Below are 15,571 nucleotides of genomic sequence, written 5' to 3'. Positions count from 1 at the left end.
TTAAAGCTAATATTTTTATTTTTATTAAAGTTAATTATTAGAAAATAGTCATCGGCGTATGCATTAAATTTGATTTCCTTGTGTAAGGATATTATATCGGACAATTTGTTAAAAGCTATAAGGAATAGTATGACGGAGATTGGGGAACCTTGAGGGATTCCATTGGATAAGGGTAGTGTGTTGGATCTGTGTTGACCGACACGGATTATTATTTTTCTGTTAAGCATAAAATTTCGGACGTAGTTTATTATTTTTGGCCCAGTTTTCCATTCCTGAAGTTGGTCGATTATAGAATGCACACCTACTCGGTCAAAGGCTTTTAAAAAATCAAGAGTGACGAGTGAGCTGTGCTGGTGTGACTTCGATATGAGATAGTCTACGTAAATTAGACTGTCCGAAATCGATTTGCCCTTTTTAAATCCAAATTGGTTTTTATTAAGCAGATTGTTGTAAGTTACAAACCACCAAAGTCTTTTGGCTATGATCTTATCTAGTGTTTTTGCTAGGCAACAATTGAGGGAGATGGGTCTGTAAGAGGTAGTTTGGGTTTTGTCACTGTTTGGCTTCAGGATAGGAATTATAAGGCTGGTTTTGAAGGCTTGTGGTATGTGAGTGTCGAATATTTTGTTAAATAGGTCTGTTATTCTGTTTTTTGTAGTATTGGAGCTATTTTTGATCATTTGGTACGAGATTCTATTGAGTCCTGGGGCAGATCCTTTAAGGGTTTGTAGTGCTGACGCTAGTTCGAGGTTTGAAATCTGTTTTTCTATGGTTTGAGCTGATGGGGAGGGTGTGTAGTCTACAGTGTTGTTTCTATATTTGTTGTTTCGAAATTGTTCTGGGAAGTTCATGTCGTCTGATAGATTTGAAAAATGTTTAGCAAAGATATTGGCAATTTCGTTATTAGTTGTAGTTACTTCGTTGTTGTCTGGGTTTGTTATGACGTGGATTTGCTTGACTGGGTTAAGTCCGCAAAAACGTCTTATATTCGCCCATATTTTGGATGAAGGGGATGACGGATGGATTGATGAAGTGAAGGATCTAGAGGCTTCGTTTTTACTATTTTTTAAGGTGTATCTACATTTTGCATTTTTACGTCTGTAGTCTTTGATGTTTTCTAGTGTTATGTGGCGGTTGAGTGTATTCCACGCTTTTTGTTTTTATTTTTGTAGCTGGTCGAGTATTTTGTTCCACCATGGAACCCTGTATGGATGGATATTTGGTGAAGTTTGTGGGATGGAAAGGTTTGCGCTAGATAGAAGAATTCTGTTAATTTGGGCTGCTTCTTTGTTTACGTTTTGAGAGGTTGGGTATTTTACGTTTGATTGCTGGGTAAGAAGGTTGTATTTTTCCCAGTTGGCCTCTTTTAGCTTAAAGAAGGGTCTGTTGAATTTTTCTGTATTGGTTGATGGGAATAGGGTGATGATAATAGGAAAATGGTCGCTACCATGGAGGTCGTTCAGTATTTCCCACTTAGAGTGGGGGGCCAAAATTGGAGAGCAGAATGTAAGGTCGATGTGTGTGTAAGTATTGTGGGTTGAAAAGTGAGTGGGGGATTTGTCGTTCAGTAGAATAAGGTGTGCATTGTCAACGAATCTTTGAGTTATTTTTCCTCGTGTGTTTGTTGTTGGTGAGCCCCAGGAAGGATGCCATCCATTGAAATCCCCCATGATTAGTGAAGGTGCTTGTTGTGTGTTAAATGTGTTTTAAGTGTCTGGATAGTAATGTTTTTGGTAGGAGATATGTATGTTGAAGATATGTTTAATTTTAGTTTAGATTGTATATTTATGGTTATTGTTTCTAGGTCGTCTGTGATGTTAGGGGTAGTGTGTTGAATTGACTTGTGAACTAAAAGTGCTACACCGCCAAACATGTTGGTTGCTATGTTTGTTAATAGTTTGTAGTTTATTGGGATTGGTATGTTATTAGTGTATTGTGTGTGGGTTTCTTGGAGGGAGATTATATGCGGTGAATATTTTTTGATGAGAATAAGGAGTTGGTTATAGTTATTTACATATCCTTTTAAGTTCCATTGAATTACTGTTAATGACATTTTAGTGAAGATGAAAGCTTGTAACTTAACTTATTAGAAGTATTAACGGTTTAAATTTATGTCTTGCTTAGAGTTTAAGGTTCTATATGGATTCGCTGTCGCTGTTGTTAGCGTGTTTGTTTTTGTTTAGCGCTTTGGCCTTAGTCTTAGATGCTTTAAGGTTAGTTGTTAGATTTTTAGACTTATCTTTATGAAAGATTTTTATTTTTAGTGAGTCTTCTGAGAGTTGTGACGAGTATGGTGTGGTTAGTTTTCTGGTATGTGTGATGCAGTCAGTATCCATGTCTTCTAGTTTGTCGTAATCGTGGTGGTGATGGTTTTGAAGAGTTTGGCTTGATGGTAAAGTTATTATGTCTAATCCGGTAGCTGTTGCATTTGATGGCGGAAAATGGATTCCTGATGTGGGTGTGCTGTTCGAGTTTTTATGTTGTGGTTGTGTTGTGTTTGTATATGTATTTATATTAGTATTCGGTGATTCACGGTTTGTTGTCTTCTGAGTTGTGGCGTTTGCAAGTACTTTGGCATAGGTGTTCCTCAATTGAGATCCGTGTCGTTCGAAATAAATACGTTGGGCAGTTTTGTGATCAACTTTTTGTGTGGTTTTAATGGCTGCTAATTCTTGGTTTTTTATGAAGTTGGGGCATTTGCGGTCAATTGGGCTGTGATCAACTTTTTGTGTGGTTTTAATGGCTGTTAATTCTTGGTTTTTTATGAAGTTGGGGCATTTGCGGTCAATTGGGCTGTGCTGATGGTCAAGTTCTGGGTTGTTTTTGCAGTTTAGGCATTTTTTTTCGTTTTTGCATGTTTCTCCGTCGTTTGTGTGTTTTGTTTCTGAGCAATAGGTGCAAGTTTCGGAGCTTTTGCATATTGGTGCTGGGTGACCAAAGCAGAGGCATTTTCTGCATCGGAGTGGAAGTGGGATATACTCTCGTACACGCACTGTTTCGTAGCCAATTCGCAATATTTCTGGGAGTTTGTGTGTGTCGAATGTAATGATGATCAATCCTGTTTCAACTAGAGTGGTGTTGTTGCTACCGGAGTTAGTGTTGGGGTTTTGCCGTTTCATTATTTTTTTAACTTCGCTTACTTTTTGTGGTTTTAGTTCTTGTAGAATAGTGTCTTCGTCAATATATCTAAGGTCGTTACAATAAATAACTCCCTTAGAAAAGTTCAGTGTTTTATGTTCGCCTATTGTTACTTCCATTTCTACGATTGTTGTAAGTTTAAGTAGCTTTCTGGCTTGCAGTTCATTTTTAGTTTTTATTAATAGTGTTCCGTCTCTTATTTTTTTGCATCCGTCAACTTCTCCTCCACAGGCAAAGTCTACAGATTTTTTAATTATGAATGGTGAAATTTTTTCGAACGAGCCGTTGTCTTTTCTTTTGATTACAATAAATTTGGGGTCGCCTAATTGGGAATGGTACGATTTTGATGTAATTTTGAAAATGTCAGGTGGGTCCGTCATGATTGGTTGAAGGGCTTAAGCCCGTATTAGAGGTTTTCGTGTGTTTGGTTTTGTTGGGTTTTTTATTTTCTTTTTGTGGTTAATATTTGTTTGTGCGAAATTTTGCTGATAATTTTGTTTTTGTTTGCGCGAGGCTAGGATTACGCTGTTTTGGCACGACTTATCTCTTCGGAGGTTGAAGTTGTACTCAAATAGAATAAATATAAAATATTTACTTACTCGTAAGAATCAATGTTTAGCCCTTGTCCCTATCTCATGCTTTTAGAATTGTATTTTTTTACACTCCAACAATTTCTATCAAATTACGACGGTAGGTTCGGGGCAATGTCTAATGTGTGTTTTAAAAAGTATAAGTTTTGTTCAGATAAGGCGGTAAGAATAGAAGTTTTACAGTTTGAAGTAAAGCAAAGTTTATTAAACTAATAAATATAATAAATATAAAATATTTACTCACTCGTAACAATCAATGTTTAGCCCTTGTCCCTATCTAATGCTTTTAGAAGGGTATTGTTTTACACTCCAATAATTTCTATCAAATCACGAAGTCGGTAATTAATCGACAATTTGAAAGTATTTCCTCATAAGATAATCTTTGACAAGTTATGAACCATTTTTTTTTTTCAGTGTTGATTATGGATTTCAAGGTGTCGTAAAGCGATTTGGTTTTAAAGGAATGCCTGCATCCCATGGTGTTACCAAGACACATCGTCGAGCAGGCAACATAGGTGGAGGAGGTGAAAAGGGTCGTGTTTGGCCAGGAACAAAGATGCCTGGACATATGGGTAATCGATGGCGTATAAACAAAGGATTACAAGTGTTGCGCACGAATTTAAAGTACAACGTGATTTGGGTTCAGGGCAGTGCTGTACCCGGAGCCACCGGTGGCATTGTGTATTTATATGATACAATTTTGCCGCACCGTAAAAATAAAATTTCACCGATACCTTCAACATGTTATGAAATTAATGATAATGGTACAGCTGATAAATGGGGTGAAAAATTGCATAACTTTAAAGACATAAGCGTGTTATTTAAAAACGAATAAACTTAAAAATAATAAATTTGCATTGAATCATAAACATAAATTTTCAACAAATTTCTGGTTAATTATGGTTGGATGTAGTGAAGACAGCTTATTTTTTCCTGTTCTCATTCTAGCGGGAATACTCCTAACGCTTCCTCGTCTTGTCTTATCTAGCCGCTTCAGGCCCACCTTCCGCTTATTGGTGGACCTTATTGATGATTGATTGATGATGCTCTGTAAACTTAAGCTTACAAAAAATTAGCTTATGAAAATAATTATTCGGCAAAAATGGTTAGGTTGACTGTTGTAGAAATGTGTCCATATTATATTAAAAATGGTATTGTAAATTTACTATATTATTGTAAAAAATTTGTATAATGTCGTGAAAATATTCGTAATGTCAGTGTACGCTCGGCGCAAAGTTCATTAAACTAATAAATAGAATACATATAATATATTTACTCACTCCTAACAATCAATGTTTAGCCCTTGTCCCTATATCATGCTTTTAGAAGGGTATTGTTTTACACTCCAACAATTTCTATCAAATCACGTCGGTACGTTCGGGGCTATGTCTAATGTGTGCTTTAAAAAGTAAAAGTGTTGTGTAGATAAGACGGTAAGAATAGAAGTTTTACAGTTTGAAGTAAAGCAAAGTTTATTAAACTAATAAATATAATAAATATAAAATATTTACTCACTCGTAACAATCAATGTTTAGCCCTTGTCCCTATCTAATGCTTTTAGAAGGGTATTGTTTTACACTCCAATAATTTCTATCAAATCACGAAGTCGGTAATTAATCGACAATTTGAAAGTATTTCCTCATAAGATAATCTTTGACAAGTTATGAACCATTTTTTTTTTTCAGTGTTGATTATGGATTTCAAGGTGTCGTAAAGCGTTTTGGTTTTAAAGGAATGCCTGCATCCCATGGTGTTACCAAGACACATCGTCGAGCAGGCAACATAGGTGGAGGAGGTGAAAAGGGTCGTGTTTGGCCAGGAACAAAGATGCCTGGACATATGGGTAATCGATGGCGTATAAACAAAGGATTACAAGTGTTGCGCACGAATTTAAAGTACAACGTGATTTGGGTTCAGGGCAGTGCTGTACCTGGAGCCACCGGTGGCATTGTGTATTTATATGATACAATTTTGCCGCACCGTAAAAATAAAATTTCACCGATACCTTCAACATGTTATGAAATTAATGATAATGGTACAGCTGATAAATGGGGTGAAAAATTGCATAACTTTAAAGACATAAACGTGTTATTTAAAAACGAATAAACTTAAAAATAATAAATTTGCATTGAATCATAAACATAAATTTTCAACAAATTTCTGATTAATTATGGTTGGATCTAGTGAAGACAGCATATTTTTTCCTGTTCTCATTCTAGCGGGAATACTCCTAACGCTTCCTCGTCTTGTCTTTTCCAGCCGCTTAAGGCCCACCTTCCGCTTATTGGTGGACCTTATTGATGATTGATTGATGATGCTCTGTAAACTTATGTAATAATAGCTTATGTAATTAAATTGTTTAGGTGAGGGGCCGTTGGGCCGCCGCTTAGCTGAACTGAAAAACTGAAGAGCGCACCCGCGCTGAAGGGCTCATCCGTGGTGAAGAGCGCGGATGCGCTCGCCCCTCTATGCATTCTCTCTCTCTCTCGTCGGCAGTCGTCGGCCGCTCTGGTTGTAGCGTTTATTTCTACTGAATTAAGTTTTTAGTCTCATGTAAACAGCGTATAAAGCTGAATGCGTATAACCTCACGACGCCCCCGATTTCTTATTTCATTTTTCCCGGAATCTTTTTCGGCAGCAACGCCCCCTACAACATTTTGGTTCTTCGAGCCGGATAATTCTTGGTTTTTCTTCTACCAGCAGTTCTTGACATTGTTCCGCTAAAAGATAAATACATTCTTCCGTCTCCGTCTGTGCCGGTTTTCAGCTGTGGTCCGTCCGAACATTAAATTTCGTTCACGCCGCTGCTGAAAGTTTTTTTTTCTCCTCCGTGTCAACTCCAAGTCCGAGTTTTCCGACACAACCGCAGTTTGAGATTTTCTACTCTTCTTTATCTTCAAATTCTGCAAATTTTTCCAACCGTCTCCGTTTTGTGTGCTTTGCCATATTCCTCGCTGTTTTCGGCCTCTCCGTTACCCATTCGCTAGCCAACGGTCGAGGCATATGTATGTGCATCCATATAAATACATACACACATATATATTTTGTTTTGGTGCAATTGATCCGCGAAAAATTCGCAAGTGAACAGTGAAATTGTGTGGTGACAAAAAGAAGGCATAATTCATATCGGACAACCGGTGTGAATTAGTTCCGGAAATTTCCAAATTCACCGAACAGTCCGCCGTTGTCATAATATTTGTTTCTTTTCCTTCCCCAATCAGTGTCATTTTTTACACCACATAACTTTTCTGTTCCCCCAGTTATAAAGTCCACTTATCAACGCTCCACTGTGCCAACATATGCCCCACATGCCCTTACATATATCCGTACTTGCATGCATGTCCATATATTTTCTGCCTCCAATTTCAAATACATAACTGATAAAATTAAATAAAAAATAAAATTTTTTTAAAACCAACAATTATAACCCGCCATTCCACTACAAATTAGCCGCCGCAGAAGCCGTGTTGTGTTTTTTTTGGTGCTGTTTTTTTTTCTTTGGGGTGAACTACGTACAGGGTGCGTGCCGACGGCATACCCGGCTGCGTAACAAATAAATAAAAAAAAAAATGAATTAATTATAAATTTATATTTATAATTATAACTAATACAATTTATTGTTGAATCGGAAAAATCGGCGATTAAGAGCAACCCGGCTTTATTGACCGCTGAATCCCAAAGGGCACGGTCTTGCTCACCCGGTCTGCTCACTCCGACTCCCGCGTCATGGAGTTCGCAGTGTAAAACCCCCCCTCCAATACCGGAAATAAATTTCGTACCAACAACTAGCAGTGCTACAATTTCTGCATACACAGCGACAACCATTGCAACTCAAAGTACCGCAACATCAACGACTACAGCGAGTACAAAAACAACAACTTCGGAAAGTGCCAAAGCGGCCACGGCCACACAGACTGGAATGGATCGCTACATACAAATTAAGCGCAAGCCTAGCCCGCAGAGTAATCCGGCAGGCAATAAAACAAAAATTAACCGTGTCCTGAAGATCGATAAAGAACCAGACAGATCCACTAATAACAGATTTTCCCTACTGGCGGAGGTTAAGGAAAACCAACCAGCTCAAGACACCGCAAAAAAACTCAAGCCGCCTTCAATCTATATTAGGAAGAAAAGCTCGAGTGCCCTGGTCAACAAAATTGTGTCGTTGATCGGGAACGGTGACATCTTTCATGTTGTTCCGCTTATGAAAGGGAACATCCATGAAACAAAGGTGCAAACCAAGACTGAAGAGCACTTCCGAATCGTGTCCAAATATCTGGACACTGTACAGAAAAACTATTACACGAACCAGCTGAAAAGCAGTAAGGGTGTTACCGCCGCGGAAAAACCGCCATAAAAGAAAAGGGCTTCGCCGCCATGAATGTTATTAACATTCTAAATAAAGATAAAAAGCCACAACCCCTCGAGGTCGGGCTCGAGCCTGAAAGCAGGTCGCTGAAGAAGAACGAAGTCTACCCAATCTACAACCTGCAATATCTTTTTCATCGCAAAATCACTGTTGAAGAGCCACATAAACGCAACGGTCCAGTGCAATGCACTAATTGTCAAGAGTATGCACACACAAGGTCTTACTGCACATTTCGGGCTGTCTGTGTAGTCTGCGGGGACGCCCACAAGTCCGCTTACTGCACTACAAACAAGGACAGTACCGTGAAGAAATGTGGAAACTGCGGAGGCAACCATACGGCAAACTATAGAGGATGTATGGTGTATAAGGAGTTAAGGAGTCGCATGCATCAAGCGACCACAACGCGCAACCAAATCCACAGAATGCGTACATTGCGTCAAAAACTACGCCAGACGTCTTCTTCGCCAAAGCTGCGAGATCCTCATTCGGTCCACTAAACACCACCAATGGCTTCTCCTATGCCGATGCTCTACGATCTGGAAGGGAAATTCCAATTCAGCCTAACTCTCAAAGCGCTCAACAGGCCCCAAACAGCCACACAGCAAAACGGAAACTATGATGCTTAGTCTCCAACAAAGTATGATGGAGCTTATGTCATTTATGAAAACGACCATGCAAACGCTTGTTCAAAACCAGAACATGGTGATACACCTGCTCGTAGCACAACAGTCTAAATAATCTATGCAGGCGCTACGAGTATCAATGTGGAGCGCCAATGGTGTCTCACGGCATAAACTAGAATTGTCTCAATTCTTGACCGAAAACCATATTGACGTTATGCTACTGGTGGAAACGCATCTTACAAGCAAATAAAACTTTCATATAAGATTCAGTCAATTCAGTCAAGCAACGGAATCCTTTCAATCGCTGCCGTTTACTGCACTCGTCGTTTCCCAATCTCGGAAGGACAATTTATGGACTTCTACAATTCACTTGGGGATCGATTTATAGCCGCAGGAGACTACAACGCCAAACATACGCACTGGGGATCACGTCTAGTGACTCCCAAAGGAAGAAAATTGTACAATGCAATTATAAATGTGAAAAATAAACTGGACTACGTTTCCCCTGGAAGTCCCACATACTGGCTAACAGACTCACGAAAGCTCCCAGACCTTATTGATTTTGCAGTGACAAAAAACATACCTCGCAATCTAATAAGTGCCAAAGCAGTCTCGGACTTATCATCAGACCACTCGCCTGTGCTTCTAACGTTTCTTCAAAGCCCAGAAATAACCGAACACCCCTTCAGCCTGACGACGCCAAAAACGAACTGGCTAAAATACAAAAAGTACGTGAATGCCCACATAGAACTCGGCGCGGAATTTAACATGGAATCGGACATCGACTATACTACGAGCGCCCTGGAAGAAGTACTCTTTGCGGCAGCTAAAATCTCAACTCCTCATGGGAAAGAAGTAGACCGAAACAAATACTTCAAATCTAATCAGCAAATCAAACACCTCGAGCGAGAAAAGAGGCGCAGTCTAGTAACCGAGGGAGTAGAGGAGATCTCGTATATGGCTATCGCTTTTTTTTTAAATGGAAAGAAGGCTTGCAAATAAAACGACCGTTTTGCTTGGAGTACAGAATAAGAATGATCTTTTTATTTTAAAGAAGTATGTAGGGGAATATGTATGAGTGAACGTATGAGTTTTGCAGTTGCCGTTTCTGTGTTCTCTCCCTGTGGCTGTGGAGAGGGCATGTCAACTAGGGCATGTTAACTCCCCCCCCCCCCCAGTCAGAAGAGATGGCCACAGAGGGGGAATGGCCGGATCGGAGTCAGGTAGCCAGGCAACGTGTTGTTGGTGTACGCCACGAACTCCGACGATATTTGAATTTAACAATTTGTATCACAAATGGTTATCTTAATATTAAACACGTGTCTTGTGTTTAAGGTATAACTTGATTTATAATATGTTCATCTTATGCTAACGTTACATTTTGTTTACTTATTATATCTCTTATGTTGTATTTGTTCCTTATTAAATAAAAATTTAGCGATAAGGTTTAGTTTACTGATTAAGGGACTATCAGTTCAGTGTGTCTATATTATAGTTTTTCCTATTACTATATATTGAAATGGATAAATGTATCATCTAGGTTTCCTGGGATAGATTTGAGTATGGTCCCCCCATTAATAAGACCCCTTTTACTTCTAGTGTGCGGAAAGAATGTATCTATTTCGGTTTCTACCTGTTTGATTTGTTTCGTAGGACTTCTACTTTAAGAGCTGGGTGGGTATTAGAAGGATTCTGGACTAAGGGTCGAAGTACGTTGAGAATTGTGTCGGTGTTAGTATTGTTGCTTAAGCTGGTGCTCCGGTTTTTATAAATTTCTTAACTATTTTTCTAATTTTTTGTTTGTGTAACTTTCGACCTTTAGTTGTTAGGAAGGTGACGCCTTTGTCCCTACCTACTTTGTGTAGTGAAAATCTCGGAGTTATCTTGTTTCTACGGTTTTCTTTTCTAAATACCGTATCATTAAGTTCAACTTGGACTGGTGTCTCTCTGTCCTCGTTTAATTTAGCCAATCTTTTTTCTGTGGTCGAGTTTAAATGTTCCTGTACTTTTGGGTATATTTCTTTCCTAGATTCGTTTAATTTCTTAAGATAGTCGTGGTGATTGTTGAATGTTATTGTTTTGTTGAATATGTGAGTTTTTCCGTGACAGAGCTCGAAAGGGGTATAAGAAGTGCTGGAGTGTATTGCATTGTTATATGTTGCAACAGCTTCTGCGAGTATCTGGTCATGCCCGCATTCTAGGCGTGCTTCCTTTCTTTTGTTTATGATTATTCTGTATAGTTCGGTTAAGGTGGAATGCAGTCTTTCGACCGAAGCGTTGCCCGTTGATTGTTGAAATGAAGTTTTATGAGCTGTTATTTGGAATTGGGTTAAGAGGTCATTGAATAGACTGCCAGAAAATTCCGCGCCCTGGTCGAAAATTGTTTTCTTTGGTGCGCCGTAGTGACTTATAAATTGTAATAGGGTATCGGCGACTTTTATTGAATTCCTATTGCTAAGAGGGTAGGCTCGCGCTAGCTTGGTGAATTTGTCTATAATGGTGAGGTTACAAGCATTGTTAATGAAATATATGTCTATATGCACGACCGCCAATAGTCCCTCTGGGGCGGTTGGGGTTTGCAACAGTGGTCTATGGGGGTGTCTGTCGTACTTGAGGGTTAGGCAGGTATCGCAATTTTTTATAATTTTTGTGATAATGTCTTTTAAATGCGGAAAATAAATGTCCCTTTTTAAATGGTTATATATCTATCCCCCTATGATTGGTGTTAAAGTGGTACGCTCGGATTTTGTTTTCCTGGTCATGGGGATCAGTAATTTCGGTTAGCTGTATTTTGCAGCGGGAAAGTTTGTATAAGTCGTTTTCGAAGAAATAGTTATTATAGGATTCTTCTATTATTTTGAAAATATCGTCTGGTGCAAATATTGCGAATGTTTTATTCGGTTTCAGGATTGTTTGAAGGGCGTTTGTAACGGAATCGAATATTAAACATCTTAATATTAAACACGTGTCTTGTGTTTAAGGTATAACTTGATTTATAATATGTTCATCTTATGCTAACGTTACATTTTGTTTACTTATTATATCTCGAATGTTTTTTCGAATAGGCACGGGTTCTGTGAATATGTGTCTTATTTTGTGGGCAAACGGTGTTTCTATTTGTCTTGCAGTTGTTTGTCCAGTACGGAATACTATTTGACTATTAAAGTAATTTAGTGGTTGTGAAGCGATTGGTATAATTTGTGGGTCTTCGTTTATGTTCAAGTTTGGCTCAATTCTGCTAAGTGCATCAGCGACTACGTTTTGCGACCCTTTTTTGTATTCGATTTTGTAGTCGTAAGGGACCAGGATAGTTTTCCATCGAAGTAGTTTTGTATTCTGGCCTTTCAGATTGTCTAACCAGATTAATGGCTTATGGTCCGTGACTATTTTGAATCTACGACCGAAGAGGTATGGTCTGAAATGACCTACAGACCAAATGGTAGGTAGCATTTCTTTCTTTATTGAGAATAGCGGACTTTCGTATCCGATAGTGTCCTGCTAGTGAAGGATATGGGTTTGTCATTAGTTTTCGAGCCTTGTGACAACACAGAGCCTATCGCATAGTTACTTGCGTCTGTGGTCAGCGTGAACGGCTTATTAAAATCAGGGTATATGAGTATGGAATCATTACAAAGAAGATCTTTCGACGTTTCGAATGCCTGTTTAAATTCCTCATCTTTTATTATAGATTTCCCTCCTTTTAACTGTCTCGTCATGAGTTTAGGTATTCTTGCGAAGTCCTTAATAAATTTCCTGTAATACCCTAATAGTCCCAAAAATGACCTAATTTCCCTAGTTGTCTTTGGGCAGGGGAAGTCCTTGATGGCTTGTATCTTAAGTGGGTTTGGCTTGACTCCTTCTGGGTGACGATGTGTCCCAGGAAGCTGATTTCCTTCCTTAAAAAGCGACACTTGCTCGGTTAGATTTTTAGATTTGCGTTTTGGAGTTTTATGAATACAGATTTAATATCTGTTATATGTTTTTGGAGTGAGGGTGAGAATACTATTATGTCGTCGAGATAGACGAGACAGACGTTACCAACTAGGTCACCTAAGACGTTGTCCATAACGCGTTGGAACGTGGCAGGGGCGTTCTTGAGACCGAAGGGCATCCTTGTGAACTCATAATGCCCATTTTCGACGGTGAATGCCGTCTTGTTGGCGTCGCGTGGGTTCATTTGAATTTGGTGAAAACCACTTGCTAAGTCTATTGTTGTGAAATACATGGTCTTTCCTAAGCTGTCTAGTATATCTGCAATGTTCGGAATAGGGTATCTATCAGCGATCGTTTTTTCATTTAATTTTCGAAAATAGATTACCAAGCGCCACTTTTTTTCGCCTGTGATGTCTCCTTTCTTTGGTACGACCCAGACGGGTGCACTCCATGGGGAATAGGTGCTTTTTATGATTTTCTGTTCGAGCATTTTTGAACGAACGTTAGTTTTTTAATTTTTAGAGAACGTTAGTTGATTGTTTTCGCCGTGAAAAAGTCTTTTGAATGATTTGCATAGTTTGTTTTTTTTCCTCGCTATTGAGGTTCCGTCTGAATGTTTAATTGTTGATTATCCGGTAATTCTGTATTAGTTGCCGCGGACATGCAGTTTAAGTATTGGTGGGTTCGTGGAGAGAACTCTACTGCCTGTAACGGTTCTTCCAGATAAAGTGTTTGGATCTGGTCTGAGTTATTACAGACTTCGTAATAGGCGGATCCTGCGATTGCGGTGTATAAGCCACCTGTTATGACTATTTGATTATCCATATTAGTGGTTTCATATATAAAGTCTCCCTGCATGAAGTTTACTGGGAGCGGTAGTCGCAATTTGGTATTTTGTGGTATGGTATGTAATGTATCTACAGGGTTTGCTCTTGTGAGGATTGGAATGGCGGTTTCTGATGTTTCTAATATGGAGTCGGCAAAGTTTATTTTTGCATTTAGGCCGGATAGGAAATCCATGCCTAGAAGACCATTGAAGTGAGGGTGGAAATTAAATAGTAAGAACTTAAAATTGGGTATTTTTTTGAACTGTTTGAAATTTATTCCATCTGTATATTCCCGAATTTTGAATGTACTGAGTACAGTGTGGATATTTATATCGGAGATAAGTTTTTTGATGCGGTCTTCGTTAATAAGTGTTGGGTTTATGAATGAGTAGGTAGATCCAGTATCTATTAGAAATTTGAGAGGTTTTGACACCATGAAGTTTGATGATAGGAAAACAAATGGCAAGGAAGATCCGTGACTCTTCTTGCTTATGTAACCGACTGGTTTCCCGAGGCTTCTAGTAGAAAATTTTCATCATCGTTGATGTTACATAGGGGAGCGCTTGGATTATGGTTGTTCTTGCCTTGGTGGTTTAGGGTCTGCTCTGGTTTGATGTTATTGTGGAAGGGGTTCCTACCCAAAGTTTGTCTATCGTGTCGACCATTACTATCGTTATTGAAATTATATTGACGTGTGAAGCGTTTATTATCATTGTTGTTAAAATTTTGCTGTCGCTGTGTAAAGCGACTATTATTGTCGTTGTTGGTGTTATCATGTCGTGGTACATGGCGGCCGTTGTTGCCATTATTATAATTCTGTTGTCCTAATATGTAGCGTCTATTGGAGTTATTATTGGTTCATTGTCCTTTCGCGTATGGGTGATTCGTGTATGTCGAGCTGTCGCGTCGTCGATTTTCTTGGTGTTTATTCAGGTTTCTAGAGAAGTTTAATTCGACCTGTCCGTACACGTACGCTTTCTCGATTTTCTCTGGTCTTTGATTCCTAATGGCTGACCTAAGTGGGTCCTTAATCCAACTAAGAAAGTATTTAGGCAGAATCTGTCATACTGGTCCCGTTTGGCTGTGAGTGAGTGTCCACTAGGGTCGGTTTCTCTGGCCAGGGACATTAATTCGCTTCTTATTTTGGTGGCTGTGTAATATAGTTTACCCATACTGAGTCCGTCCGGAAGATTGTGTAGCTCTCTAACAAGCATTTCTTCTGTTTTTTTGCTAGAGTATAGTCGTTCGTGGTTTACTTTAATATCATCCCAACTGATGAGTACATCACAGTCCGTCCACCCTGCCTTTAATCTTGTCACGGATAGTTCCCAGTAAGTACTGTCCGCAAGTTGCTTGGTCTACTGATCCGGCTAACAAAAGTAGTTGATCTACTCTTCTTATGAATCTATCAAGGTTGTCGGGTGGGCCTTCGTAGGTGGGTAGTTGATGAACAAGGGCAAGTAGTTGTTGTAGATTCAGGCTTGTGTTTGAGGGAGTTGATGAATTGCCAAGGATGGGACTTAGTAGCCCTGATGCGTTACCGGAATCCATAGCGTTGGTAGGAATATTGTTTTAGGATTGAACTAGCTGGTCTTTCTCTTTTGTTTCTATCGCTTTCCTTTTCTCAGATAGACTGGCCTCGCTCTTTAGATCTAATCTGCCCCTAACTGTGTTACTAGTGGTGACTGTTTTACATGTATTGAGAAAAAAAATCTGGCTATATTGAAGTATGGTAATGGTACGTATGTAATGTATATAGAATAGTAAAGTAATAATATGTAAAGTAGTAACTATATATATGTAAATTAATTATAAGTGTATGTATTTTTGAAGTATAGTATAAATTAGGATATATTTGCCACACGGCTTCGTTTGTGTATTAATGTGGTTAAATAGTGTACTATAATATGTGATACTATGTACATATATGTATGTATTCTTTACAAAGCAAAAGAAAACCTGTAGTTTTCCCTGCTTCCCTGTGTTTAGTGTAAGTTGTATGCCATTCGTGTAGTGCTGCTGTGTTTCCTTTCACCTTGTTGTTGTATGCGATTTAGTAAATATACAAATAAATATATATTATTTTTCTTT

The 15,571-nt window shown here is 38.8% G+C and overlaps 1 protein-coding gene across 2 annotated transcripts in view; it reads left to right on the top strand.

Moving 5' to 3' along the window:
* Positions 1-4,603, top strand: part of mRpL3 (mitochondrial ribosomal protein L3) — a 47,288-nt gene extending 42,685 nt beyond the window's left edge. The window contains exon 4 of one of the 2 annotated variants that reach the window (XM_043211351.2): positions 4,143-4,603. In XM_043211351.2, coding sequence (XP_043067286.1) covers positions 4,143-4,563 — 421 coding nt within the window. In that variant the 3' untranslated portion in view covers positions 4,564-4,603. The remainder of the gene's footprint in view (positions 1-4,142) is intronic. The other variant, XM_043211352.2, reaches the window with a different exon arrangement.
* The last annotated feature ends 10,968 nt before the right edge of the window (positions 4,604-15,571 follow it).

Source organism: Drosophila bipectinata, chromosome XR, assembly GCF_030179905.1.
Source record: "Drosophila bipectinata strain 14024-0381.07 chromosome XR, DbipHiC1v2, whole genome shotgun sequence".
In the NCBI taxonomy this organism is placed as follows: Eukaryota; Metazoa; Arthropoda; class Insecta; order Diptera; family Drosophilidae; genus Drosophila; species Drosophila bipectinata.
Note: the sequence above shows the minus strand (reverse complement) of the source record. Positions and strands in the feature narration are given on the sequence as shown.